Raw genomic sequence first — 27,488 nt, forward strand, 5'->3', positions numbered from 1 at the left:
TCTCTTAGCAGCTCCATCTCATCACCTGGCTCCGATTACCCTCTCATCGCAGTTCTTATTACATAATTCCTTTGGGTTAAAAACACTGGGTTTCAGCTTCGTGCTGGGCTTTCCACTTGCCTCTGTCCCTATAAAATCAGGGCAGCAAGAGGAGCAGGTGCCAGAGCACTTGCCTGCGATAAGGTAGCACAGCCGTTCTCCATGGGACCATGCGTGGAAATGCTGCTACCGCAGTACGGTGCTCCCAGCCGGAGGGCTCAGGAGTGGGGGTAGGGGCAGCAAGTGGGTCCCAAGACAATCTTTGCTATTTCTGTGACCTACAAGGGTTCTTTTCTCTTCTTTCCTCGTCACGCTCATTTCTATCTTTCCAAATCATCTCTCTAGCTTCTGGTCTTCAGTTTTGTTCCTTCTAGTTTTAGTGAGCATGCTTAGCTTCATGCTTGGCATCAGAGATTGCCCCCGCATAGGTTTAAGGATGTGTGTAGGCATTTGGAGGTTTTGCAGGTCTTAGCCCGAGTCCTTCATGGGCACTGCCCGCATGGACGCTCGTGGTCCATGAGGAGCCCATTAGCTGCTGCTGTCTTTGCCTGAGGAAGGCCTTCCCTTAGCTGGTTGCAGATGATATTTTGGTCTTTGATAGATTCTACTGAGTACTAAATCCCTGATAATCATGGATTGTAACATGAAAGAAAAGGTGAGCTTGGTTTATTTATTAAAGATGTGCCTGAAAGGTCTGAATGCTAAAAAAATACCCTACTGTAGTAAATCACCTGCCCCTTGGTGTCTGACAGCCCTTAGGATGTTTCCTGTACTCAGCTTCTCTGTCTTCACATTTGCTCTTTTATGTTATTTGTTTCTAATGTGGCGTTCTGTTTTCCTGCTGTTAAGGATCCTGCCAGCATAAGGAATGCTATTTCTGGTTTCCGCTTTGACTTGGGCAAGTTGCAACCTCTTTATCTCTCCCATCCCTGCAGATGGGGGTGCCTGTAAGACCCCGTGCCTATGTGAGGTTCTACAGATTTGGGCCAAGCAGAGTTTTCCTCCCTTTGCTTCACTGCACTTCACTCACTCACATCAAACAGTGCTGAAATTGTTGCTTAGTCGGATTGCAATGCTGCTGCCTACCAAGGAAGAGGATACACAGAACTGGGTCCTAAGTATTTGCAACATACTTTGAAGGAGAAGGATTCTATTAAGCAATCTGTTTAATATAAGGAATATATTAAACGATCTGTGTGTGACACCCACGAGGAGCAAACCACTGAAAATCTTATGAGATTTCAGTGGGGAATACAGCCTAAAAATCAGTGACTCGGCAGGTCCGGAAGGTGGATCTAGAAATAGCAAGCGTGGCAACTGTTGAGAGGTATCATGTTCCTGGGACTGGGTCGCGCGCAGCGAGAGTGCTCCAGGCATGGCCACCTACCCCTCTGGGGACAAGGGTCCTGCCGCCTCCCAGCACAGAGCCAGCCACTGCACCCACACTGCACAAGGATCTCCAGGGATGTGTGTTTGCCTGGGAGAGGCCGGGAAGGTGATGAGTGGGGTGAGGGATTGCTTGTGCCAAATTAACTTTATTTTCTTACATGGCATTCCTGTTTTGATAGGAAGGCAACCAGAGTGGGAATTGAAGGTGGTTGGGATCTCAACACCACCTGTCAGCCGAAGCGCTCCACAGAGCACTGGGCAAGCATGGCGAAGGGCGTGGAAAAACATCTGCCTGGGAAAAACATCTGCCCGGGGAATCCCCCTGGGGTCTTCTTTCCCCCTCCGGGGCTGGGGTCCTCTAAGAGGGATAGGTTTTGCTAAAAGAAGAGAGACCATCACGATCCTTGTGACCATTTGACTCGGGCTATAAAATGCTGCCTGCAGCCATTTGAATTAAATCACAAGTGGTAGTTTGCAAGCGAGGCTGATATATTTTGCTTTCCTGGTGATTGCTCCTTTCCCGTGTCCAATGACTGATGTAATATATGGACACGTTCAGCGGTGGAAACATGCTGGCATAGGCGAGTGTATCGGGCTGAGGCTCCTAAGCTCTGCAATACCACCATTTTCCCCAGTTGAGAAATACCACGGACTAGTCATAGCAAGACTTCTCGTTTTGGCTTCTGGAGCACACATTCTTGGGGCTGTCAATTCTTGCAATATTTATTTTGAAGACATAGCTCCTGGATCCATGTACCTAGGTGCAAATCGCAGCCCTCTCTTGCTTGCCACCCCCTCACACCCGTAAAAGTTTCTAGCCTTCTTGTTGAGGGAGAAAAGTCTGAAAAACCGAACCGTGGGGCAGAAAGCCAAGTGGAGACCCCAAATGGGCTGCCATTTCGGGACATCCCCCTTCCCCGTGATTTTTAACTCCCGCCAGGCCTGGTTTTTCCGGCACCTGACGCTGCCACCCAGGCTACCTCGGGGAGGTGGCGCGGGCCAGCGATGCGAAAGCCGGCGGCGGAGCGCTGCAATCCCGCGGCACCGGCCAGGTTTCCCTCGAAAAGAGGGAGCCCTTCCACGTCCCCGCTTTTATAGCGGGCCAGCCCTCGCTCGGCCGGCCCGCGGCGCTGCTCATGTTTTCCACTGGGGGGGAGGACGAGAGAGGGGAGCGCGGGGCGGCGGAGGAGGAGGAGGAGGCGGAGGAGGAGGGGAGGGGGGAAAGTTGCTTGAATTTGCGAGGGGCGAGAGCCGGCGGCGGCGCGCCGCCTCCTTCCACTGGCTGGGGGAGCTGCCAATCTGTGTTGTAATCCTGCAGGAATTTCTGCGGGGTTTAACTGGGAGCCGCGCCGCCGCCGCCGCGCACTCGGGGCGGAGGGAGGGCGGCGGAGCCGGCAGCGCGCAGCCTGCAGCCCGGGCGCCCCAGCGCCGCGCAGCATCGGGCCCGCCGGCAGCGGCGGAGCGGAGCGCGGAGCGGAGCGGAGCGAAGGAGCGCGCCGGGCCGGAGGGCGCCCGCGGCCCTGCCCCGCGCCCCCCTGGGCGCCGCCGCTCCCCGGTTTCTCCTTTGTGCCCGGCCCCGGGCGGCCGCCGCGGGAATAATGCGGGGCGTGTGGCTAGCGCTCACCGTCAGCTTCGTGGCCTGCGCCTCCGGGCAGCCGGTGAGTGCCGGGGCGGGCGGAGGGGAGGGGGGTGGCAGCCCCGCGGGGCGCGGCGGGACGGGACGGGACGGGACGGGACGGGGGCGGCCGCCTCGGCTCCGTCTGCCGAGCGCGGGGCGCGCAGCCCCGGCCCTGCCCCGCGGCGCCGCCGCCGCCCTCCGGGGCAGCGGGCTGGTTCGCGGGGACATCTGTTGATAGCTGAGCGCTCTGCGAACAGCAGGACGACCCCCCCCCCCCAAAAAAAAAAAAAAAAAGAGGCCCCTAACACCCACGAAGCCAAGCGGAGCACCCTGCCGCCCTCCAGCGACCCTCACCCGAAGTTTGCCGCGACGACCCAGCCGTCGGCCAGCCCCGGACCCCCCCCAGTGCCTCCTTCCCTGCCGCCGCGGGTCGGGGGGCTGCCCGGCGGCCGTGGGGCGGCGGCGGCGCGGGGTTGGGTCCGGGAGCCCTCGGGGCGCTGCGTCCCGCGGGGCTTTGTACCCGTCCCGGCCCAGCGCTGGGAGCCGCCGGGCCACCGTGTCCGAGCGGCCGCCCGAGGAAGACATCGCCTCCGCCCGGCTCCGCGGCGGTGAGACGGGAGCGTCTCCTTGCAAACTCAACCCGCCCCGTCCGGTTGCTAAAAAGAGCAAAAAAAGCTGTAACTACCCTTGGCTGCGCGGCTCGGGACCCCCCAGAACCTTCGGGTACGCCGCGCTGCTGCGCCTCTCCTTGCGCGGGTGCGCAGCGCTGCGCGCCTCCCGGCCAGCCGCCTGTCCCGGCCGCGGCGCCGCCGCTGCTCAGTGCCGGCTGCGCGGAGCCCGAGCCTGCCGCTGGCCCCGCCAGCCCTTCCCCTGCGGGCTTGCTGCGAGATGCTCGGGATAACGCCGCTGTTGACACTTCTGCCGAGCCGCAAGTGTGTTTGCTAACCGGGGACCTCTGCTTAATGCCATTAACTCGGCTGCCGGGATTTGTACCTCTGGAAAAGCCGCTCTCCGGCGAAGCGCTCCCACCCTTCCGCGGCACGGAGCCGGCGAAGGCTGGCCAGAGGGTTTTAGACTTTTCCATCGGTGGATCTGAGATTGTCGTGGGGGAAGGGGGCATGCGGATGACAAGGTTGCAGTGTTTGGGCAAATATTAGGAAATAATAAATTGAGGTTTCGGTATGAAATTAAAAAAGCATGACAATTTAATCCAATTAAAATGAGCTGCTCCACTGAACTAAATAATGTCACTAGCTTGGGTTAACTTTTGAAGTTGTCTAGCTATTGTATAAATTAGCCCAGTCACAGCCTTCGTGAAATCTGGCTCATCATTAGGGATTTCTAAGGATACAATTGCAAAACACTTTTCTTAAGGACTAATTAAAAAAGGGTTGTGTAGAACACTGACTCCTGTTTCCACTAAGGATAACTGCACTGCAGAAACACCCTTGGCTAATGAGGTACAATATACTTTTAATTTTATCGAAACGCTGTTATTAGGAAGTCCTCTGATGGTGTAGTAACTATTAAACTGCCACAGTAATTAGTAAAGTATTAAGTTTTATGTTTTTTTGCCTTAGGATGAACACGCTGCGGCAGCATGAGGCAGGTTGTTGGGGCGTACTGGGGCAGGGCGGTTCGGGGGGTAAGGGGGAGAGCGAGGCAGGGGGAGCCTGCCTGGCCCTGGTGCAGCACCCTCACTGCTGCCAGAAAGTTGTGGAGAGATTGGAAAAGTGAAGGGAGGGTGGGTTTTTTTCCTTCCTCTGGCCCCCCACCCTTTTTTTTTTTTTTTTTCTTTCACTGTGTCTGGCAGCAGCTACATGGTCCCTTAAGGTAGGATTTTGTAGACCGGTCTCTGGGAAAAGATAGATGCCAAATCTGTCGTCTCTGCAGAAGACTGTCCTGGTCATAAGAGGAATTTTATATGGATGCTTAAAAAAACCTGCTAGCTCTCCGGAGCACTGTCAAGTAGTTTTAGCTCTAAATTTCTTCTCCTTTGTTTGATTCTGCTAGTTACTATTATTATTATCTAGGCAAAGCTGTAAGGTAAAAATCTCGTTTCTGATGAAGTAAATTATCCAGGAGTTTTTGGAGCTGGGGAGGGGAAGGCAGCAGGAGATTTTTTTTCCGAAAGCAGTGAGTTCCCTGTGTTCGCTTCATGTAACCAACAAACCCCTTTACTGGGGTGGGCCAAGGAGATGTCAGAACTGTGTTAAAAATGTACTGGAAATGAGACCTGCCACGGAACCTGGGAGCGGTTTGTCCGTGCTGGGTGCGCACTTTATGTGCCCTGACGTGGGCTGTCGCGCCGCAGATGCGCTCCGGTGCGCCGTGCCAGCTCCCCTGGGGGAGCAGCCATTTGGGGACATGGTGGGGACGCAGAGGGTGAGGGGGAGCCTGACCTGTCCGTGCCAACCTGCGCGTGGTGGCAAGCGTTGCAAAGGTGGTGGATCGCAGCCAGGGCATGCGGGGTGGTTTGCTGCCATCAGCAGAGAGTGCGGTGAGACGTCAGACTAGAGTCACTCTGGTGACTCTGGCAGGCCTGGAAGGACATGGGGGATTCACCCAGGCTTGGCTGAATGGCAAAGAATAGTCTTTTTAGCTACCTTGAAGGTTTTCTGGTTTGCTTTTAGGAGAGGGAAAGAGAGCGACATGAAACTGCTGGAAAGAAAAGGCCAACTCTGTAAATGAGAGGCCTGATGTGCCTTCTAAAAGGTTGGGTCCAGTCCTGATGATAGCGGGAGTCGGCTCTTGCTGATTTTAATAGCACCAGAGAGCAGCACCAAATATCCAGCTGTACTTGTCAGCTCCCATTCGGAAGAGGCTGATAAACCTTTCTGTTTCATCCTGGTTTGCAGCAGTGGGACGAATGGTTTTCCAGAGCTTGTGTGATGGTCTAATCCTCTCTGCAAGCCCAAGCACGTGTTGGGAAACTTTGCTGGCTAGCGGGTTGTTCTGCGTACCGCAGCGTGACAGTGCTGCTCTCCTAACAGGAGGTTAATCGCGGCTCTCCTCTTCCTCAGTGAGGTTTCTGGAGTTTGGAGACTTTGCTTCACGTCAGCAATGCGTGTGTGGGGTTGGTTTTTAGGCTTTCAGTAAAATAGAGCACTGGGGCATCAGCATCAACTGGGTGGTCTTTCTGGTTCTTCTGTAAGCATCCGAGCACTGATTTGTTGGCATAAATGTAGTTATTGAAAGATGATCCAAGGGTAATATTTGGTATATTATTCAGAAATATTTAGTATTTTAGAAGCACAATGCTATAATTTTCCTGCATTTGTTTCTAATGGTTACTTTGCATTTGGAATTTGGAAAATTAATGGTGTGTTGGAGAGGAGGAATGTTTTTTTGAAAAATGCCGCTAGACTTTGGAGACAGTAATTAGAGGAGAAGAGAGAAGGGCTGAAGAGATAGGTGGTGTTTCAGATTTATATGCCGTGCGTGTGTCTCCTAAGCATGTTAAATCTGCATTGCCAAGTAAGTTCCAAAGAAAGGTAGGAAATTTTTTAGTCTTGATTTATTTCCACCCTTCCTCAACTCACGTGAGCTTTTTCTTCTCACTGTAGAATTAATAAATATCCATCCATTGCTTCTTGTGGCTTGGCAGCGTCTCGAATCAGCCAGCAGCATCTGCCATGGCTGCTTCCCTTGCTCTGGCTGAACATCTGGGTGCTCCCATCCAACAGCCGCCTGCACTGCTGTGCACTGGAAATTCGGGGGAGCTCTGCTTTTTGCCACCAGTCTTGGGTATTACGATTCTGGTGCTGCAATGAAGCCACCCCTTATCTGGATGTTCTCAGGAGCCACTTTCTGGGAATAGGTTTCCCTCCCAGGTTAGCTTATCTTTTGAAAATTAAAGAACAGATGATTCCTGACCCAAGATCAAACACAGAAGCAGTTTCTCTTTTTAATATCTTAGCCTCGAGGTCTGCATTGGAACTGACAATATTGAGGCCTAAAGTGCAGAGATGTTTTCTCTGCATTTTTTTCTAGATCCTTATCGAGGAAGTAGATGAGAGCCTCGTCTTCAGGAGCAAGTCGGGACAAATATCTCGGGGTTTGAAGTCGGGTACTGGGATTGTGGTTCTTGGGCAGATGATACCTCTGTGGTAGGTTTGAGGCAATTGCTGCAGCTAATGGGATAAAGATGGTGGATTTTGGAGAATGAGCCATAAACCTTGGGTTTGTTTGAAGTTTTGATGGATCTAAGTCTCTGTGGTCCTAATCTTAAATGTAATCTCAGGATGACCAGATCAAGGCCTAATTTCTTGGCTAGCAGAGGTGTGAGTTTTGAAAAGCCCCACTTCAAACACCCAGCTACAATCTAATGCCACCAGAGAGGACGGTGGAAGGCTACCTGCCGTCGTTGGTGGGGAACATGGTGTTTTGGCAGGGAATCCTGAGCCTGGAGAAGAGCTTGTTCCTCCCTGCAGCAGCTGAGCTCTCTGCGGAGCAGCCAGTCATTTGCAGAGCTCTCTGTTTGCCCTGCTCTTGATGGCCAATTGTCTTTATAAAACGTCAAGCAGAGGCATATGGATGGCATTTATTAATTACATTATCTCACCAAATTGACTTTTGCCATTGGCCAGTTTAAACATTTTCCTTACGGCAAAGAATTACAGGCTTTAGTAAGGCTCAGCGGCTGAACAAAGGGCTCTTGTCTAGTTACGGAAAAGTACTCTTTTGTCTTCTGAATAGCTTTGACTGACTATGATTTTTAACAGAAATGTTGTGTTTGAGGCTGACAAGCTTATTCAAGGCCCCATGTAAGACCCTGCTTGAATGTAAGTCATAAAGATGTCCTCTGTGCTGCCGCATTTGAGAGAGAATGCACAAGTCATGAGCAAGCAGTTTGGTCCACAGTCAAGTTGCTTTGCTCTCCGTGTTGTAGCGAATATGAGAGAATTACTTTAGGCTGTTCTGCGAACAGCTTGTTGTTTGGTTATCTTTGGCCCATGCTTACAAGATGATGATAAACTGCTGTCTATAATCTTTTCAGGACTAGTAATTTATTCATAGGTTACATGGCACTAACAGTGATTTGGGAACAAGATTTCTCTTGCTCCCATTGAAGTGTAATTTGCAATATCTCGAGTAAAGACTGCATTAGTGTTTGACCCTGTAATAATGACAGTTCTCTTTACGTATGTTGTTTTCTTTATTAGCTCAGCCCTGAGGGATGCTTTCAAAAGCATACTAGATATTTAGGCAGAAATACAAAATACATGTAATCCTCAAAAGTATTGGAAAACTGATTGCAGTAGGAGGAAAAAATAGCGTTTAACAACCGTTTGCAACAAGTATTTTTGCACTGAACAAATGATTTTTGTTGACATCTCAAGTAGGGGGTTCATTTAAAGTGAAATAGTGACTAATAGGGCGGTGATGAATCTGGAGAACTTGGCCTTGACTGTAGATAGGCTATTAGTGTGTCACGTAAGCTGTGCTTAACTAAAGCCTGAGCTGGACGCTCCATCTGAAATCACTATTTTTAGTTTATATATAAACAACTTCTTCAGAAATCTCCCTTCTAAGCTAAATTGTTTTGTTCTAAAGGTGAATTGATTTGGGAAAGTTCAAATAAAAACCTGTTTGGCTGTGTTTGAGTTGTGAGCGTGAAGATAAATACATACTTTGTACTCTTATTAAAGGTAGGGAGACAAAGGGACTTGCAGAAGGTCAAACAGCCTGTGGTATACACAGGAACTGAATCAAAATGTTCAGAAACCAGCATTGTGGTTAACAACCAGAATGTATTGTCTGTATTTAAATACTATGTTGTCAGACATGTTTTGTTCCTGCTTGATTAACCATAGTAAAGCATTATTTTCTCTAGAGGTGCTTCCACACTCATGGAGGTTGCTTGTCACCTTTCAGATCGGTGTGAAGTGGCCCATCCTTAATCTTTGAAGTGTATTTCAGAAGTGTGACCGTAATGGTCTCGCAGAGCTGTAGGAAACAGTGCTGCTAAAGCAATATAGCCTGGGAGGTGAAGTACTTCTTGGGGAGCAGTTGGGTGCATGACTGGTGTAGTCTCAAGACTAAGGATGTTTCAAGAGAGAAGAAAAATGTAATGTGCTTGCTGCCACATGAATGAATAACCTAACTAGGTCTTCCATCTCTCTACCTTCCCCAGGATCTTCTCTGGTATGTCTGCTTATGTCCCTCCATTAGTTGCACAAGTAGAAGCAAGCTCTCCTTTTTCTTTGGGCTGAGCTGCATTAAATCCGGCTGTGGTGACTCTGCAGTACCTGCAGGAACAGCTGGCTGGACACAGCAGCTGGAGGGCACAGCTATGACCAGCCAAGCCCCGTGCGCTCGATCTCTTTTGGCTTTAAGAGCTGAGTCTTGTTTGCTTTTTGGACTGGGGTTTGCAGGGGAAGGCTAATAATGGGTTTGAATACATGGCGTATCTTGCAGGCTGCGGAGAGGAGAGATGTCCAGGAGATTCTTCCTTTGCTGGGTTGTTTATCTCTGCTTGCTCTGGATGTGGAGATCCCAGAATCAGTGTGTCACTTAAACTGATTACCAGGTGAAAGCCTCCGCAAAGCCTTTCCTTTCAAATCCCTTTTAAGTGTTGTGCAGTTCCACGTTCAAATATGCAGGTGCGGAGGTGTGACATTGATGGTGTTCTTACTATTTAAAATGGAAACCTGCAAGGGAAGCAAAGCGGAAAGGTGAAGCTAGTTCAAAGTAATGGAAATGCATCATCATTGGGACATCCGAAAATCAAGCTTCTGTTGAATATAAATTTGTGACATTGCATAAATAAAAATAGGTATGGCTTAGCCCTATAAATAATAATAGTGTATAATTCCTGCAGCAAGGATGTGCATAAAATAATGCTGCTGAGAAGCAAGATTCTGAGTTTTCTGGGGAAGGAAGGTTGCAGAACACTCAGGTCCTGTCCTGGCCGTGGGACGCTGTCTCCTCCCAGTTGGGAGCTCAGGGGCACTCGGTACTTGCCACTGGTGGCAGTGCAAGCACAGTGAATGGAAGCGTGCGGCAAGGAGAAGGAGCATCCATGGACAGGGTGTGTGAAATTTGGTTATGTTAGTAACTGGCTTGCGTAAGTCTCATTGTAAGAAAGTGAAAAGTTCTCAAGAACTGCTGTGGCAGCATACAATGTTAGAAGATTAATGCTTTAGGATCACTAGTGACTTAAGCACCTGTAGCACGTTGTCGTGGTTTAACCCCAGTCAGCAGCTACACAGCTGCTCACTCACCCTCCCCGCGGTGGGATGGGGGGAGAATTGGAAAAAAAATAAAACCTGTGGGTTGAGATAAAGACAGTTTAATAGGACAGCAGAGGAAGAGAAAATAATAATAATAATAATAATAATGATAAAATAAGGTACAAACCAAGTGATGCACAATGCAGTTGCTCACCACCCCACTGACTGATGCCCAGCCCATCCCCAAGCAGCGGTTGCTGCTCCCCAGCCAACCCCCCCAGTTTCTATACTGAGCATGACGCCATATGGTATGGCATAGCCCTTTGGCCAGTTGGGGTCAGCTGTCCTGGCTGTGCCCCCTCCCAGCTTCTTGTGCCCCTGGCAGAGCAGGGGAAGCTGAAAAGTCCTGGACTGGTGTAAGCACTACTTAGCAACAACTAAAACATCAGTGTGTTACCAACATTATGCTCATACTAAATCCAGCACACAGCACTATACCAGCTACTGGGAATAAAATTAACTCTGTCCTAGCTGAAACCAGGACACATGTGGAACTCACAAATCTCTTTCTCCATGGTAGAACAAGAAAGATGACTGGTACTGGAGGTAGATAGGAAAAGTTACTAAAGTGCCATGTATATCTTCTAAATTCTTGTCTTTGGTGGAGCTGCTTATAATTTTCCAGTCATGTGCTCTTTGATTATTTCTCATCTGTGAAGGCTGATTTTTTTGAATACAACATCTGAAATGTCATGAAACAAAACTTTTTGGAGTACATTTGAAATTAATGTGGTCATGGAGACTGTCTTCCACAGAGCATTCAGCACTGAGCTCTCTGCAGCTGTTGCAGTTCTATCTTGGAAGGTCTTTGAAACTTTGTGTGTGTGTGTGTGTGTATTTTATACAGATCTTTATTCTACATAGATCTCTATTTTACATATATTTTTATTTTATATACTTTTGTGTGTGTATCTTTTACAAAAGGCAGTGTGTCTTTCACGTGTCAGGAAAAGAAATGCCCTGCAGAACATGAGGAGGACTCCCAGTTAAATAAACAGAACAGAATTGTTCTCAAAATTGTCTTAATTCTCCTGGCCTGAATTAGGATGGGAAGAGCAGCTTCTCTGACCTTACTTACTAGGAGAAAAAGCCTTAAACAGAAGGTGGTCTTTACAAATGGTATTCCTCTTGTTTCTTCACTTGTGATTTACTACAGCAATTTCGTAACAGTTTTCCTCCCTATGTATGATTTGATCCTCTGTAGCTGCCGCAGGTGCTTATGGTTTGATTCTCCAGCACAGCCTTCCCTCTGCCCTCAAAGCCCCGGTAAGGGGACATGCAAGGTCGTTGCTGCAAAAATGTGAATGACTTGGAAAAATGTTGTTCTAAAGAGGAAAACTGGGAATAGTGGTTAGCATAGTCTGTACCTGACCTGGCCAGGCTGGGAGGTCACACCAGAGCTGTTGTGACCCGAATGGACTCCTGGCTCAGCTGAAGTTGTCTGTCCATGATGCAGCTTGGGTCAATTGAATTTGCCTTTTCCTCCCTTTTGACCAAAACTCTTTGGTGGACATCACAGAATCACAGAATCACAGAATCATATAGGTTGGAAAAGACCTTTAAGATCATCGAGCCCAACCATAAACCTAACACTGCCAAAAACCACCACTACACCATGTCTCTAAGTACCTCATCCAAACATCCTTTAAATACCTCCAGGGATGGCGACTCAACCACTTCCCTGGGCAGCCTGTTCCAATGCTTGATAACCCTCTCGGTGAAGAAAAATTTCCTAATATCCAGTCTAAACCTCCCCTGGCACAACTTGAGGCCATTTCCTCTTGTCCTATCACTTGTTACCTGGGAGAAGAGACCGACCCCCACCTCTCTACAACCTCCTTTCAGGTAGTTGTAGAGAGCGATGAGGTCTCCCCTCAGCCTCCTTTTCTCCAGGCTAAACAACCCCAGCTCCCTCAGCCGCTCCTCATAAGACTTCTGCTCCAGACCCTTCACCAGCTTCGTTGCCCTTCTCTGTACACACTCCAGTACCTCAATATCCCTCTTGTAGTGGGGGGCCCAAAACTGAACACAGTATGTCTGTCTGCTGCGTGAAAACGTGGCAGAGGCCTCCAGAAGTTTCCAGAGAGTTTGGCAGTGAGGAGGAGGTGGGTGAGGAAGCCCAGCGGCAAACCATGAGATGGTTTCTGCTCTTCTGGTAGGAGCTGCTTGCCCTTCCTGTGGAGCAGCACAGAGCGTGTGTTGGCGTGCAGAGGGGAGGGATGACATGAGGGCGTTGAAGAAGCAGCAACTCTGAAAACTGACTATAAAAAATATACTGATACCATTTAACAGCCTTATCTCCAACCTATTGAATCATGTTGGGATACCTCATTACTGCTTAATGGCCTGACTGTGCAGGGTTTGAGGGTGAGGAAAGTAAGGTACCATTGGCCACCTGTTAGAAACAGACTTAACCTCCTTAAAGCATGCAGGATGCTGGAGGAGATAGGGTGTTAAAGTTAAGTATGACTGGCTGTGTCCAGTCGTGCTGCCTATTGGAAGTGCCTTTCTCTCTGGTGGTGTTTAGTGTTGAAGAACAGGGCTATGTTCTGCAAGGGGGGATCCCTGTGCCTTTGCCGAGGCTCAGGCTCGCTGATAAATAGCCTTTCTGCTGGGGTGGGGAGGCAGAGCTGTGCCCGTGCCACTGTGCTGGGCCTCACCGGATGAAGGGAACGTCTGAGCTCCTGGTAATGCAAGAGCATTGGGTCCAAAATGGTTTGAGACAGTACTCTTAACAGTATTCCTGGGCTGAAAATACCACTTCTCGTCTGTTTTGTAACTGTAGGGCATTAGAAAGGGGAAATGACCTTTCTTGCCTTTTGTTCCTGTTCCTACTGTGACTCACAACCTGAAAAGCTTATTCTACCCTTGGCTTATTTGGGGTTTTGTGCTTTCACTAATGCTGCTTTCTTGACCGTATCTCTCCCACTTAACCAAGAGCTGGTGACTTGGCATCTTGATGTAGGTCTCTTCTGGTGGACACCTGTAATTGGTCTTCTGCCTGGTGGCTTAAATTGTCATGTACCAAAAGCCAGGTAAACTTAATAGTGATGAAGGTTTCCTGATGCTTTTTTTGAGAACCATGAATCTTGCCTGTGGGTTAAAGAAGTCTTCTGGGCTTGTGAATATTTACTAATGGTACTGAGGTCATGTGCCTATCATTTTATTTTTTGTTTTTCTGACCTTCTCTGTCTGCACTGGAAGAATTAGGCAGCTTTGGGTTATGACAGAAAAAAATCTTAGTTTGGGAAAAAATGTGGTGCTTCTATAATATACAGATAGGAGTCTTTGTGATACTTCTTCACCATGTTACTTCTTGTTTCATATTAACATCTGAGGATCTTATCTCCACTGGTTTAAATGTGTGAAGGTATTTGACTTGAACCTGAGGAAGACTGAGGAGAAAACTTCTTCTGGCAGACGCTGTCAGTCTCAAAAAAAGTAGGTGGGATCCCTTGTCATGAAGATTGTGGCTGTACAGACAGTCAGAGCAGGCACAGTTCCTGTGTAGTAGAGTGGCTCGCATGGCATTTCTGTATTTGCGATCAGAGATGAAGGGGTCCTGAGGGAGGATTAGCAAGAATATTTTTTGGGATTTCTCTGTGGCTTCCTAGAGATACACAGAAAAAGCTAATCCCTCTCTCTCTCTCCCCCTCTCTCTTGTTATTTAATTCAGCTAATCTAATTGGAAAGCCTCCGTAGAGCAGTCTCCGGCAGCTAGCTGTAGCAGCTGTACAATTAGTAGTGTCACCTAACGGGAGAGCAAAACAAGGAGCGGTAGGAAACTGGAGGTGGATGTTTCTGTGTATCTTAACAACCCTCCCAACAAGCAAGCTTGCTAGAGTGAACTCAGCTGTGAATTTTAAGAGCTTAAAAAAAAAACCAAAAAGGAAAAGTCTGCGTTTTTAAAGACTTAAAATTCTGAATGCCTCAATTTTCTTACTGCCAGTCTTATGCTGTTAAGCTCCACAAAAGGTGAATTTGACCCCAGAGTTACTGTTTTGGCTATATAACCCCCTTTTACTCCTTGAAGCATTCAGTTTTGGGGTTTTGGCATTGTCGTAGTTAATTTACAGATTAATTTATTAATGAAGTTTTACACAAACATGTGGGGCTGGTGGGGATGCGGGGGCTGGTGGGCTCTATTGCCCATTCCCCGAGGTGTGAGCCTTGAGGCTGGGTGGGGAAGAGGTGTATAATTAACGGCTTTATGTATCTGGGGACAGTTCTTTGGCATTTGCCCTCCCAGCTTGACTACTGGAGTATGCTTTATTTGGGGATAGCCCTGAAGCCCATTAAGAGCAGGAGCTGGCATGGAGGAGAGCGTCAGCCCGGGGGCTGACCGTGCTCTGGCGGGGCAGGAGGTGACGGAGCCGGTGGCAGTGATTGCTCCCTGGCCGCATGGTTCGGGGCTGTACGTAGGCACCAGAGGGCAGGGACAGGTTTGCATTTGAATTGCCAACTTGGCACTTTCCAGCTTCACATCATTAATGACATGATGCTAATGTCATTTAGCCATACATGTATATTCAGGGAGTGTTTAGTTAAGAGTATGTGGGGGGCAAGTCATAATTTCCCAATCTGTGTGGAGTTATGTGGTCATCGCATTTGAAATGTGTGACCCATGGTTAGAAAGGATGGGTTTTGCAAGGGCTATTAACCGAGTGACATATGTCAGGGACTGGAAAATGTAGGCTATTTATAATTATCCACAGGTGGAGAGGGAGGCAGCAACGCACAGTACTGGTAATAATTATCAGCAGTATAGAAGTTCATCTCTTAAGCCATTGGGTCTAATGCTCTAAAAAGTATTTGATCTGAAGTCTGGCAAAGCCTTCAGATGGAGCCGTTCAAAGGCGTCCTGACCTAATTTTGCTGCAGAAGTGTGCGAGCCTTCCTCGTTCCCCTAATTTCTTGCAGAAGGTTTCAGTGATAAAGTCTTCATCCCCTACACGTGCGTATATTTTACCGCAAAGCATTTGAATAAAAGCAGCCATTACAAGCCAGGTGGTAAATATAGCATGCAGCTTAACAGAAATGACCTTCAATTAAGCAGAGGCGGGCCCTTCTCCTGCGCTTTGCAGTTGTCAATTAGCTTTCCTTAAGACTTTTTGTTATTTGCTGGGTCTTTTTGTGACTAATTGCAAAGCCTGAAGTGTGGTGCTGGCTCTGAGTGTACGAGTAAAGACTTTCTGTTATGCTGAACATCTCTGAAATGTGAAGCAGCTTATAAATAAAAGTTTGCTTTCTTTTCCAGGGAAATAAACCATTAAATTATAAAACATTGTCCACGGAGCTATGTAAATTTATCAGTTAAAGCATATAGCATAAGTGCTTTGACTTTCCTTTGGATAAATCAAAGCAGATGTAACAACATTATGTCTTAATGGGCTTTTGTCTTCAAAAGAAAATGGGGAAAAAGGAAGTCTATTTTTCAATGGGTGGTACGATAGAGTGTACTGCAGCGATGGGTAGTGCTCCGTGTTATTGTCTGTGTAGCTGGAGGCTGTTTTTTATCAGAAGATAAAAACAAACAATGCAACCTGAACTGAGGGCTTTTAAATTCTAACCTGTCACTTTTACGTTTTCTCATGCCATCATCACCGCAGTGGTGGTGTAAGACTACCAGTTTTGTCGCTTTTTGTTCAGTGTGGGGTTTTTGACTCGTACTAATGGTATTTTTGAGCAATGCCGTGCAGTACATGGCAGTGCACTTAATTGTAATTTGTATCTTAAGTTCTTTATTTGCTCTTTTTCTCTGTAATGTCTTATGCTTCCAACCTCATTAGACTGATTTTTTTTTTTTCCCTTTCTCCCTGCTGCTTTTGTGCTGTCAGGCAAGCCAGGTAGCTGTTAGCATTGGCACCGCTCTTCAGTCTCGTGTTGCAAGTACAAGATCCAAGAGCAGAAGAAAAGGTAGATGAAAAACTGGGCCTGCTCTGGTCCTTTGCCCACCCTCAGGAATCCTTCTGCTCGCTCAGCCTGCGGCAGTGAAAAGGGGGGAGCGGGGGGGGACCGCGACGGGGATGGGGATGGTTGGGAGTGACCGAAGTACTGGCAGAGCTCTTGGCAGGGAGGAGATGCTGGACTGCTGGCACGTCTTGGCCAGACCATAATTCAAGGAAAACCCTGGAGGTGACTGGTCTGGGGTGGAAAAGAGTCCCTGTATCAGGGATACTAGCTCCATCTTTGACTCGTCAGCTGTGTCAAACAGTACTGGAGCACGTGAACCAAGTGTTTAAGCAGACGTGGATGATTTGAGCACCGCGTCCCTCATCCCTTTTGGTTTTTGGAAAGTGAGTATGTGGAGCCAAACTTTGCAGCTTGGCGTTCCTCTCTGCTCTTCAGGTTTTCTTGGAAGCTTTTGTATTCTCCTCTCAGACTAGGGAAGGACGGGAATGGTGGGTGCAAAGTGCTGATGAAGCCGGTGCTCCTCCTCTGACCAACAGCATCACTTCAAGACTTATTTTTGTGCAAATCACCATTTGACTGTTTAAGTGATCAGTAACTGTGCTTGCTCAAATGGAGGGGGAGCCGGCTGAAGTTAGGATTAGTTGGACAAGTATCAGGTTACTGAGGGCACTGTAATCAAGGTGACAGCTGCTTTCCGTATGCTATGCTGAAACAAAATATCCCAAACCGTTGGACAGAGCCTCACCAAATACATTAACCTCAGTGCTTTTACTCTTTCCGCAAGTTGGTGGAATACTTAGCGCTGTTGGCTAATGAAATATTGGAGTGCTAATCTCTTTCCATGGATACCAGAGGGGAAAATGTGGAGTATCGCTGCCCCGAGAGCACGGGCGGGTGCTCGCAGCAATGAACGCTTTCAAGGCAGGCAGCGCGGGGAGGGAAGCGGTTTCTCCCTGGGGTGCTTGTGCTCCCGCTGTAGGTGCCGAGCGTGGCACGGCGGGAGGAGGAAGGGTGGGCTCCAGCGCGTCCAGGGGGATTATCTGCGGCTCAGCAGCTGCTCTCTGGGTGCTCGCTTCTCCACACCCTGCGTGCTGAGCAACCTGCTAACACAGCCCTCTCTCCCTCCCACCCCGTCCGAGGTATTTACACTTGCCCTTAAGTAACCATTTCTTTCTTTGGCTACTTAAGCTGACACACGTTGAGATGCTCAGGAGTGAAGAATGGGAGGTGCTACCTGAAATAGCATCGGTGTGCTGTTCAGGAGAAGCGTGTTGGAGGAGCAGGCTATGAGAGTCCTCTCTGAGCTCTATTTATACCTCGCTTCTAATATACTAGTTGATTTTATTTTATTTTTAAACAAAAACTTCTGCGGGTGTCTTAGCCACAGAAGAACACAAAAATACTTGGCTGGGTTTTGGGTGCAGTTTGTTTCCAGTGATGAAGGGCAAGCATGTGTGGGGAAGAGGTTTGTGTGAAAGAATAAGATAAATGAAGACCATGAGAAATTACTAGTCCTGGGCTTTATTGTGGGATTGTGACTAAAGTTTTAGGAATCATCCTCTGGTACAAAGCCTTTTCTTAATAGGTTCCTCTTCAGAGAAAACTAGTCTTAGGCTTGGTTTTTGGATTGCCAGAGCCATGCTCCCGGAGCAGTCAGAGGGCTGTAAGCCCTGCTTTCCTTCAAGGCAGAGGGGTCCTTTTCCCAGCCCTCTGCGGAAGGGTCTGCTGCAACAGACAGCATCAGAGGTTGAACTGGGAAGCTTGAATCTGTAAAGACAGCAGGCACGAGAGATTTAAAAATTGCGGTGGGGAAAGGCAAGAATAACCTTCTGATTGCTGAGCCTCACTGTACAGAAAGTGGAGCTTTAGCTGCTTCATGCCGACCGCCACATCACCTTTCTGGTTAGGATAGGCAAGAACAAGGAGCAAAAGGACTCTGAGAAGATCAACTTGATTAAACTTGAATTACACAGGTCTGATGAAGTTCACCAGGAGTTTCTCTGAGTGCATTTTAAGAGTTGGCTGTAAAAGCCCGGGGCAGGTGGGGCTGCAGCGGGAGGGAAGGCGGGCAGTCTCCAGCTGCAGGGTTTGCAGGAGGCTCCTTCCTCGCCACGACCTCCCTCCACGCAGCCCTCCTGTTCCACCAGGCTGCCAGCACCACTGGAAGCCTCCCCTTTCCCTGGCCACAGAGCCGGCTCCAGCTTATGGAAAAGCATATCTGTATCTCACTTCATTTGTGATCAATGACGTGAAACGTTTCCAGAGTTGAGAGTACGCGCTGAGCAGTGCCGATACTCCCGTCAGGGCAAAGAAACGGGGTGAGAGTTAAGGTATTGGTAGAGCATGAACTCCCTATTTCCTGGCTTGCAGCTGCTTGGTTGTTTCAAAGGACCTAGCTTATCCTTTTATCTTTTCTCAGTCACACCTAACTTGCACGAAGCCTGTGCTGTGCGGGGACTGTGTTGGAAGACGTGCGTTTTGAAGCGGAGAAACTGCTCAGCAGTGAGGAAGCATGAATATCTGACAAACAACTTTTGTACCTCATGATTTTTACTCTTAGAAGGTCTGGAGCACTAGGTGCCCCAATAACAAATCTCCCATGAGCAGAAGACTAAGCAGTGTAGGCCACGACAGCCACGGTTGCATGCAGGCTTTCCCAGGGGGACTGGTTAACCTGAACCCTTGCAGGAAGGATGGCTGGGGTGTGCCAAGTCCCCGCTTATGCGGCAGAGATCCCGCACACCTCCGTTTCCAAAATTCTTGAGGTTTTTTTTTCCTTACAATGCAAGTAGAGGCTGAAACTGTAAGGCTGACCTCTTGCATGAGGTGGCAGCTTCTTCCAAGGGAGAAGGAACAAACACCAAGGAAATTAAGGGGAGAAGTGTTCCAATAATAATTTTTTAGGGCTATTTTGTTTTCTTTTTCCGTAATTATTTTTAATCTTCTCCTGCTGGCAGTGTAAGAGGCATCAGAAGAAGGCAGTGTGTTCATTAGGTGTGGTGCAGGACTTGCAAAGCCTGACCAAAATGAATAGGCTTCACTGGATGGTCATTGATTACATGCTCTGGAAATACCTCCTTCATTTTCTCTTGGGGTTTGGGAGATAAAGGGGGACTTTCTTTCAGCCCTCCTACTTATTTAAAATAATACGCTGGCATGCCAAGCAGAGCAGGATTTATTTTTTTTCTGATGCTGGGAGAAGCAGCTCATGATTAAGAAACTCTGGCGGTTTGTGACTCTTAGTTTGTTTTCTTGTATTTTTGATGCTTGTGTTTGTATGCTAAGGTGTTCACAAAAGCATAAGAAAGTGTATTTTCGGGAAAGTTGTGAAATGGATGACATTTTCCAAAAGGACAGTGTGTCTCTTTTGGCAGCATCATGGTCAAACAAGTAAATATGTATTTTGGTAAGGAGCCTAATTTTGAAAACATCTATGGATCTGTCCCTTCATACCCTCCTTAGTGTGTTTGTAATTCCAGGCAGTCTTGGAAACACCACAGATGTCAAATCCAAGTATTTTTGGGTTTGGGTTTTTTTTCATATTTCATGAATTGAAAATTACTTTTTAATTCTATGATAAAGGTCTGGATTGCTGCACGGTAAATACACTGGATTTCTAGTATAATTAGCACAAGTTAGGGATGAAGTAGCCCAGAACTCCAGTAGTGGTGTCTCGGCACTTTCTGTGGAGGAAAAGGTAGCTGAGTACCAACTTCTGTTCATTTTTTACCTCTCAGCTGAAACCGTTGCTATCAGAGTTTATTTGGGTGTTTGTATTTCCAAAGTGGAGGGTCTGCCCTCAACTAATGAAGAATGTCGCCCTTTCCTCTGCTGAAAATTTGGTAGAGGGGAGGGAGTAATGCTGCGCTGCTGCTCCTGATCTCTTGTGGGTACGGAGGGCATCGAGAAGGTCAGACAAGGAGACAGGGAAAGAGGAGAGGAGAGCCACAGTATGACTTTACGTGCTGAAAATCATCCTGTGACTGCTCACAACCGACTAACGCCATTCCGGAAAATTATGCATGCTTTGGAAGTGGCTGCAGCAACGGACAGGAGAGAGGCAGCTCTCCCTGAAAAGGAGGAAAAAAACCCAAGAAAACCCACTTGCTGTAACTTTTGATTCCTTCTACTTTTGTTTTTGTTGGGTTTTGGTTTTCTTTTGTTACATGGAGGATGTGACTGCAGTCAGTTCCTCGCTGTACTCTGCCCAAGAGCCAAGCGAAGCGCTGATGGAGAGTGAGCGGGTACCCGGCACCGTCGCTCCCAGCAGAGGTGCCAGGAGGTGAAGGAGTTGCATCGTCTCGCCAGTCCCTGAGCCGCACCTCCTCCAAACCGGTGCTTCGTCAGGGAAGCGTGATAGTGTTGCAAGTAATGTTGTGAGACATGAAGGCGACTGTGATTTATTTGTGGGACTCCAAAAAAGATGATCTCGGGAAGTGGAGGTGTGTCTGCTACTGTAGCTGCTCTTGTGAAAGCAGAGGACCGCTTTCACTAGGAGAAGCGGGACAGAGTGGCAGGTTGGAGCAGACTATTCAGGTGGAAAAAACCCAAATACCCCTTATGGTATTTCACATCTGAACTGATGTGAAAATACGCAAACCGATATGGCTGTTACGTCAGTACTTCAGCATAACATAAGAAATTTCTAGCTGCTGTTGCAATGCCAGCAAATCAATTACTGCTCTGTTCTGCTCATGTACGAAGTAAAGTACCTGTATTTTATCAGTTTTATCTTTGGAAATCTATGTGATTCAGGGCTTTCAGCATATGAATTAACCAAGTTAAGGGTTATGCATCACAGTGCATATGGTTATAATGGTCTTACGTGATGAAAATCAACTAATATTTTATATGAGCTATTAAAACTTATTTAGCTTTTATCTAATAAATATGTATTAGCTTCTAAATATCAGTCATTCATGCCTGATAAATGAGCTCCTCCAGGAGGCAGCTTCAGCTGGGAAGGCATCTCTCTCCTGCCCTCTCTGCACAGTTCTACATTAAGCAACGTCTTTCCCACCTGCTGCTTTTTGCCCGTGGTTGGAATGTCCCTTTTCAGTGCTTGTCACCGAGTCTGGATGGAGATGTGGGTATCTCGCGCTTCCCAGCACTGAAAAAGGGGCCAGTTCTCCAGGACAAATCCTCTTAGAGATGTGAATTCGTTTGCTTCGCAGGGAGGATTGAAATGGATCATCTGCTCAAGCGATGCTGTGATTTCTCCTTGGGAATTTAGGTGGATATTATGGTGTCACACAGCTGAGCTTCTGAACACATTTTTCTTTTTAAAATATGCTTTTAAATGTCAATATACTCATCTTTGAAGCTTAAGCATCCTGAATTGACAGGTGGTTTTTTAGGACTAGACAGTCTTTGTGGAGAGGCAAGTGGGAAGGCAGTACTAAAATAAAGCATTAGACTATTTGGGGTTGCTGGTTCAGCTTTAGTATCGGGGGATGACAAGTCCGGGCGTACTACGAATGCCATTTTCCAGGGCTTAGTGGGCCATGTGAATGTATGTAGAGTTTGGGGTGGAGGGGGCAGGATTTTCTACAGAACAGGAAAACAATAATTCATCTGTAAGCATTATGGCTGTTTGATGGCAGGGGCAAAACTCCATTTATATATGAAAGCATCGTATGTTACAAGGGGGGAAAAACTGCAGGACAAGAGGGAGCCAAAAAGAATTCGCAAGAATTGTTATTGGTTTGTTAAGAAACAACAGACTAGGTACAAACACACCAAAAGAAAAGATCCACCCCAAAGTCTAACTGATTTTACCGTGATCGGTGACGGCCTAGCAGGCTAGCCTCAAACAACAGCTTGGGATATGATGCTGGGTCTTTTAAAAAGAAATCATTGGTAAGTGGTATTTTGCTGATGCATTAAGCGGTGGTTTGCTGCAGAATTGCCTTGGGGAATCAAAACAAGTTACGGACTTTACTTTTTCACATGTAAAGTTTCTATTGCCTAGCAGTTCAGGGATTTCCATGCATCAGCATGATCTGCACGGATTATGGAGCCGGATTTAGTTATATGCTTTTACCATTTTAAAAAGTCAACACTTTTAGCAATTTTATATGAGGAACACTAGATACTGTATTAATTTCCTTTTCAGTCAGTGTGTTCTGTGTGCGGCTTTATTTTTTTTTTTTAAAGGGACCGCAGCATATGAAACTTTGAGGATTAAAAGTAACTTTCAAGGGTGTAATTACAACGCAGTTCTCTGCTGCATTACACTTGTTTTGTAAACTGTCGCTATGCAGCTGAACTTACCCTTTGAATGAAGCCTTATGTACTACCAGAGTTAATATTTAAACCAAACCACACGCTTAAAATTGGCTACCCATTACCCCAGTTACATTAAATTAGAAACTTCGGTAACAAAGTGAAAAGGTTCTTGTTTTATAGCATGAGCCGTTTTCCCACCCTCAGGCAGCAAACTTATTTTAAGTCTCTTGCTCTGAAGAAAATAGAGTTCAGTCCTCCAGCTGCACACGGCTGTCTCAGCGCCGTGAAAATAGAAACCGGTGCTATCCCAAATGCATAATTCATCCCATAGCTAGCAGGCTTTCATGCAATACAGTAAATGGCGATAGCTCCTTTGAGTGTGCCGCGGGTGAAGAGTGGCACCGGGGCTGCGGCGCCTGCGCTCGCGTGCCCGTTCCCGGCTCAGCCTCTTCCGTCCTGCGCCCGGTGGGAAAGGTGTCCTAAGGACGATGCGGGCAGCTTGGCAGCCTCGCCGGGGCACCCGGGGACCCCTCTGCTTTTGGCGAAGTAAAGGCTGACCTTGCAGCCACTTGATTTATGGGGAAGCTTACCCTGATGTTGTCTTGGTTGAATGCAAAGCAAAGAGTTGCAGAAATGAACAGACCTCAACTTTGCTGGTATCCTTTGGATGAAAATATATTGCTTCAAGCTTTACAGAAAATGATTATGTTCTGAATTTGCGTACGAGAAAGCAGTTTTGTAAACTATATAACCGCTGTGTGATGTATTTTTCTGCCTTTCCTCTGTTCCACAAATCAGTACTTGTGTCTTCCCCTCCATCGCATCCGTGTTACTTGTTACTGCCACCAAAAATGGAGAGTTGGGATCAAGATTGTGTTCCCTGTTGGATATTCAAGTAGCACAGCATAAAGTAGCTCATGTTAATAGCAAACTTTTCCTTGTCTGCTTCTGAGCAAAATTTTCTAGAGCATTTCTGAATTTCCATTAAGAAACTTGGGATACTCTTGCTTTTACTCTTGGTTGGTTATATCTGAGCAAATGCCATCAATGTGAGTGAAGTTTGTGTTGTAGTAGTTGGAGATCTTACTCCAGCATACACAAAAAAAAAGCTGTAGCTTTGGAGACACTGAAGGATGGAATAATCTCAGGTAGAAAGGGGAATACAGCAAGGTGTTTTTCTTACAGAATGAAAACATAACAAAGATAGCTGACCTGTTCCTTGTTTTGGTAATAGATACATACATGTCTATTTCCCTACTACTTTGATTTTTAGAGGAATAAACATTGAGCAATGAAAATAAATATGATCTCTCAGAGAAGGGTAGAAGTTTAGGTGGCTTCTCAGCAAAGAGAGGAAATGCTTTGAAGTCTGTTGTACAGGTGCAGAGTGACAAGCATGCAAAACTTTTCATTCATTATGATGCCTTTCAAAAGATATTTTTTTTTAATAGGCTTTACCAAAGTGATTCTTAAAAAAAAAAAGAAAAAAAAAAAAAAGGTTCCTTACTTGCTCACAGCTCTCTCCACTCCTCTGCCAAGCCATTTTTGTTGCTCTATCTCTGTGTACACATAGGATGTAGATTTGGCAGAACTTCATTTATTTAGGAAAGTAAAGTGCTTTGGTCATGCTAGGTATCCATCAGTGACTCTGACGGATGCAGAGAAGTGTGATTGTTTCATGGTTATGGCTTGAGGAAATTAATCCCCAAATAAAGTCGATGCTTGAACCAGTGGGAGAATGGCATTCAGAGAAGTGTGGCCATCTTAATTTCCCAAGTATGTCCCCAGTGCCAGCAGTGGGGTGGGCAGCTCTCCAGCCTGAGCCCCACTGCCAGCTTCCTGTGGGGCTGGTGCCCCAAGCCCCTCGTGGCACCTCCCCAGCTCTGCTGCCAGCTGTGTCCTTGCTGGGGTGGAAGAGGGCTGGGCATACAGCTGGGAGCCCCATGCTGCCATGTGGTCCCTGCTTGGTTGCCCCACTGACCCTTTCCTCCTCCTGTAGCTGAGGGTCTCGGCTGCCCTGGTGTTGGCGTGTGATGGCCACGTGGGACGAGTGCTGCCTGGGGTCTGCCGATGGGCCAGGGGCCACAGCTTGCCCATGTGGCCTCAGTAGCTGAAGCCAAGCTAAATCAGGAGGCTTGTGGATTTCAGTCATCAAGGCAGAGAGCTCAAGCTGGCAGCGGTTCCTTTTTGCAGCGGTCAACATCTGTTAGTGCGTGTGCATTGCTCTGCTGGATGATGATCTTTTTTTATGCTGGGATTTAGGACAACCTCAGTCTCCACTTTACTTATGACTAGATGCTGCTGAAGAACGTGTTTTGGTTGTGTAACACTAAATAGTGGTTGATCCATCGCCTCACTTGGCTCTCTTCAGCTTCTGGTGATTGTCGACCTTCAAATAAAACTTTGTGCAACTGCAATACAGCTCGTGTTGTGACAGGTAGAAGCTGGGCGCCAGCTGGGCCTTGTGTGTTAGATATGTGCAGTAGATGCTGTCTGGGGAGGCTGGTGGTGATGGTCAGGTTCGATGGATCCCACGCATTACTCTCTGTTATTCTTGCATCTGTCTCATTTTCTAGGACCTCTTAATTGTTAATAGTGCCAAATAATAAGATCATAGGGGTTTAAAGTACAAGCACATACTTGTATGGTGTCTTAAAGTATTTTAGAGTTGCAAATAAGTAAGTAACACAAAAAAATGAAGAGAACTTGTATTTTCAGAGCTGTCCTTTACAACATGAATTGAAAAAAAAAGAAAAAAAGGCAAATCAGATGCAGTCCACAACTTAAGCACATGCTCCAAGCACCCTGAGCGAGCCAGCCCAAACGGGGTCCCTGGTGGGACTCCTTGTTTTGCATAAAGTGAGGCATGCATGGGGGCATCTGGTGGAGGTCCAAGCTCAGAGCCACAGGTTGTGGGCAAGCCCTAATCCAAAAGTGTTAGCAGGTCACTGGGCCAGAATTGACCCCGTGTGTTCCCTGGGGGGTTTGTTGGCTGTGTTAAAATGCTCCACAAAGTGGTTTCAGGGTTTTGGATTGATCCAAGACAGGCCAGAGCATGCTCTTGTCTGCTGGAGATCTGTTTATTTATTTATGAACTAACAAAATAATGTAGTCAATTTTAGTGCTCTGGAGGGAGGAGGGAATGGTACAAAATTCAGTATGAGCACCGAATGGTGTGAACACTTAGACTGACACTGCGCAGGTTGCTTTATTCAGTACTGTATCTCAGTGACGAGACTGTGAAGGAAGCAAAACCCACCAAGTGGTGCGCTGGGAGGAGCAGCCTGCGTAGCCCAGGCTGAGCAGGAGGAGCTGACAAACTCAGCGAAGAGGCAGCTGTCTGCCTTGCAAGTTTGTCCTAAGAACCATTGCTTCTTTTAAAAAATGAAAAAAGTCAAACTATATATACCGAAGGCAGTTTATGTGCTGTGTTTGGCAATTAAAGTTAGGAATGCAGCTGAGAGAGGGGATGCAGATCACTGCAGACAAGCGTGGAATTGTCTCAGTGGAAAAGGTGAGTAACTCCAGAAGAGCCTCCTGTAGAAGTGGCTCACTTATTTTGGTCAGCCCTTCAGAGAGGGAATTGAAATGACAGACATCTGTGAGTCTTGACAAGTTTCCACCATGCTAACTGGAAGAAAGGATGTTTCTTCTGTGCCTCACGTGAAGGAAAGCAGTGGTTGTCATTGCCTGTGTAATTCTGTTACCCGTCGTTCCTAAGTGTGACTGAAGCACAACATGTATGCGATGTCCCCGTTTTGGTTAAGTAATACTTTCCATCCCGAGCTCTCCTTGCAGACTTATTTGTGAAGCACTCTTGTTTTTCTTACTTGGTAACTGGCAGTTGCCTGCTCTTCTCTCCTCCCAAATCCTCACCCCCGCCCCAAACTCAAACTACTAAGCAGCGTAGGGCATCTTGCCTGTTTCTGGAGCTGCAGCCCAGGCCTGGCTGAAGCCCAGGCTGTTGGATGGCCACCGCCTTGCTCCTGCTTGAGGATACTCCACACAGCACAAGCGGTGGATGTTTGCAAGGGCTGGAATCGCACTGTAGCACCTGGGAATCTGCAGCTGTAGACTTTGGTCTAGTGTTGAGTTGGCCAGCTTGTACCAGGTGTAGGTACTGGTCTAGCAGTGCAGAGGTTGTGCACGTCAACCTCAGCGATGTTGCAGATTTGGGTCCTCCAAAGTTGATGCCACATGTGACACATGGACTGAGGCCTTAATTCTGCTCTTACATACTCACCGTTCCTGGAAGTTGCTTATATTTCTGATTCTGTTCTTTGTTTCCTGCCGGAGAAGCTTTGGTGTCGTGTCCCATATAGATCAGGCACAGATGAGGTCTAGTTTATTGGGGTGGGGTACTTCACTTGAAACTGTGCTCGCTCCCGAGTCCCTCTGAAGCTGGTTGCTCTGCCCCTGGACTGGGGAGCCGGCAGGATTTGTAGGCACGTACCCTGCGGTGAGTGCAGTAAGGTTGTACCTCCGAAGCCTGTAGTCAGTTCTGCTCCGTTCCAGAGGATTTGGCTTTGCCAAATCCTTCCCGCTCTGCCGTTAGGCCTGGCAGATGAATATGATTAAAAATAGTTCTGGCTGCTAACTGTTTGAATTCCCGGGAGGCTGAATTTCCATGTATTAGGACTTTCATGATAATTTATCCACTTGGGGTGTATTAGCGATGAAAAGCCACCTTTCTCCAGTCACGGTTTTATTCATCATGTTTTGTTTGTGCAGTTGCTCAGCCTTTATGTCACTCATCTTTGCTAGTAGGTGGCTTTTGCTAGTGTAAAATTTGAGGTACTCTATTGAAGAGAAGCTATACTGGGAAAGTACACCTTTATTACACCTGCCCTAGTATATCCTTTCCTTCCTTTCTTTCTCCATCTTTCTCATATCACTTCAGCCTCAGAGCTCAGGTGATGAGACCTCCTTTGCTCTCTGTTAGTGAGGCCTTCCTCCCGTTTGAGGAGTAGCCGGCGGGCAGCAACCTGCACCTGGATGCTCACCGGTTACACGGCAAACCCTGGCCTGGGTGTGCGAGGTGCTCGCTGTGGTACCCGCTTCTCCCA

The 27,488-nt window shown here is 47.4% G+C and overlaps 1 protein-coding gene across 1 annotated transcript in view; it reads left to right on the forward strand.

The window, feature by feature from the left end:
- The first annotated feature begins 2,758 nt into the window (after positions 1-2,758).
- SDC2 (syndecan 2) overlaps positions 2,759-27,488 on the forward strand; it is a 62,613-nt gene continuing 37,883 nt past the window's right edge. The window contains exon 1 of the mRNA XM_075494991.1: positions 2,759-3,086. Within this exon, the coding sequence (XP_075351106.1) occupies positions 3,027-3,086 (60 nt within the window). The 5' untranslated portion in view covers positions 2,759-3,026. The remainder of the gene's footprint in view (positions 3,087-27,488) is intronic.

The sequence above is a fragment of the Mycteria americana genome, chromosome 2 (assembly GCF_035582795.1).
Source record: "Mycteria americana isolate JAX WOST 10 ecotype Jacksonville Zoo and Gardens chromosome 2, USCA_MyAme_1.0, whole genome shotgun sequence".
Taxonomy (NCBI): domain Eukaryota; kingdom Metazoa; phylum Chordata; class Aves; order Ciconiiformes; family Ciconiidae; genus Mycteria; species Mycteria americana.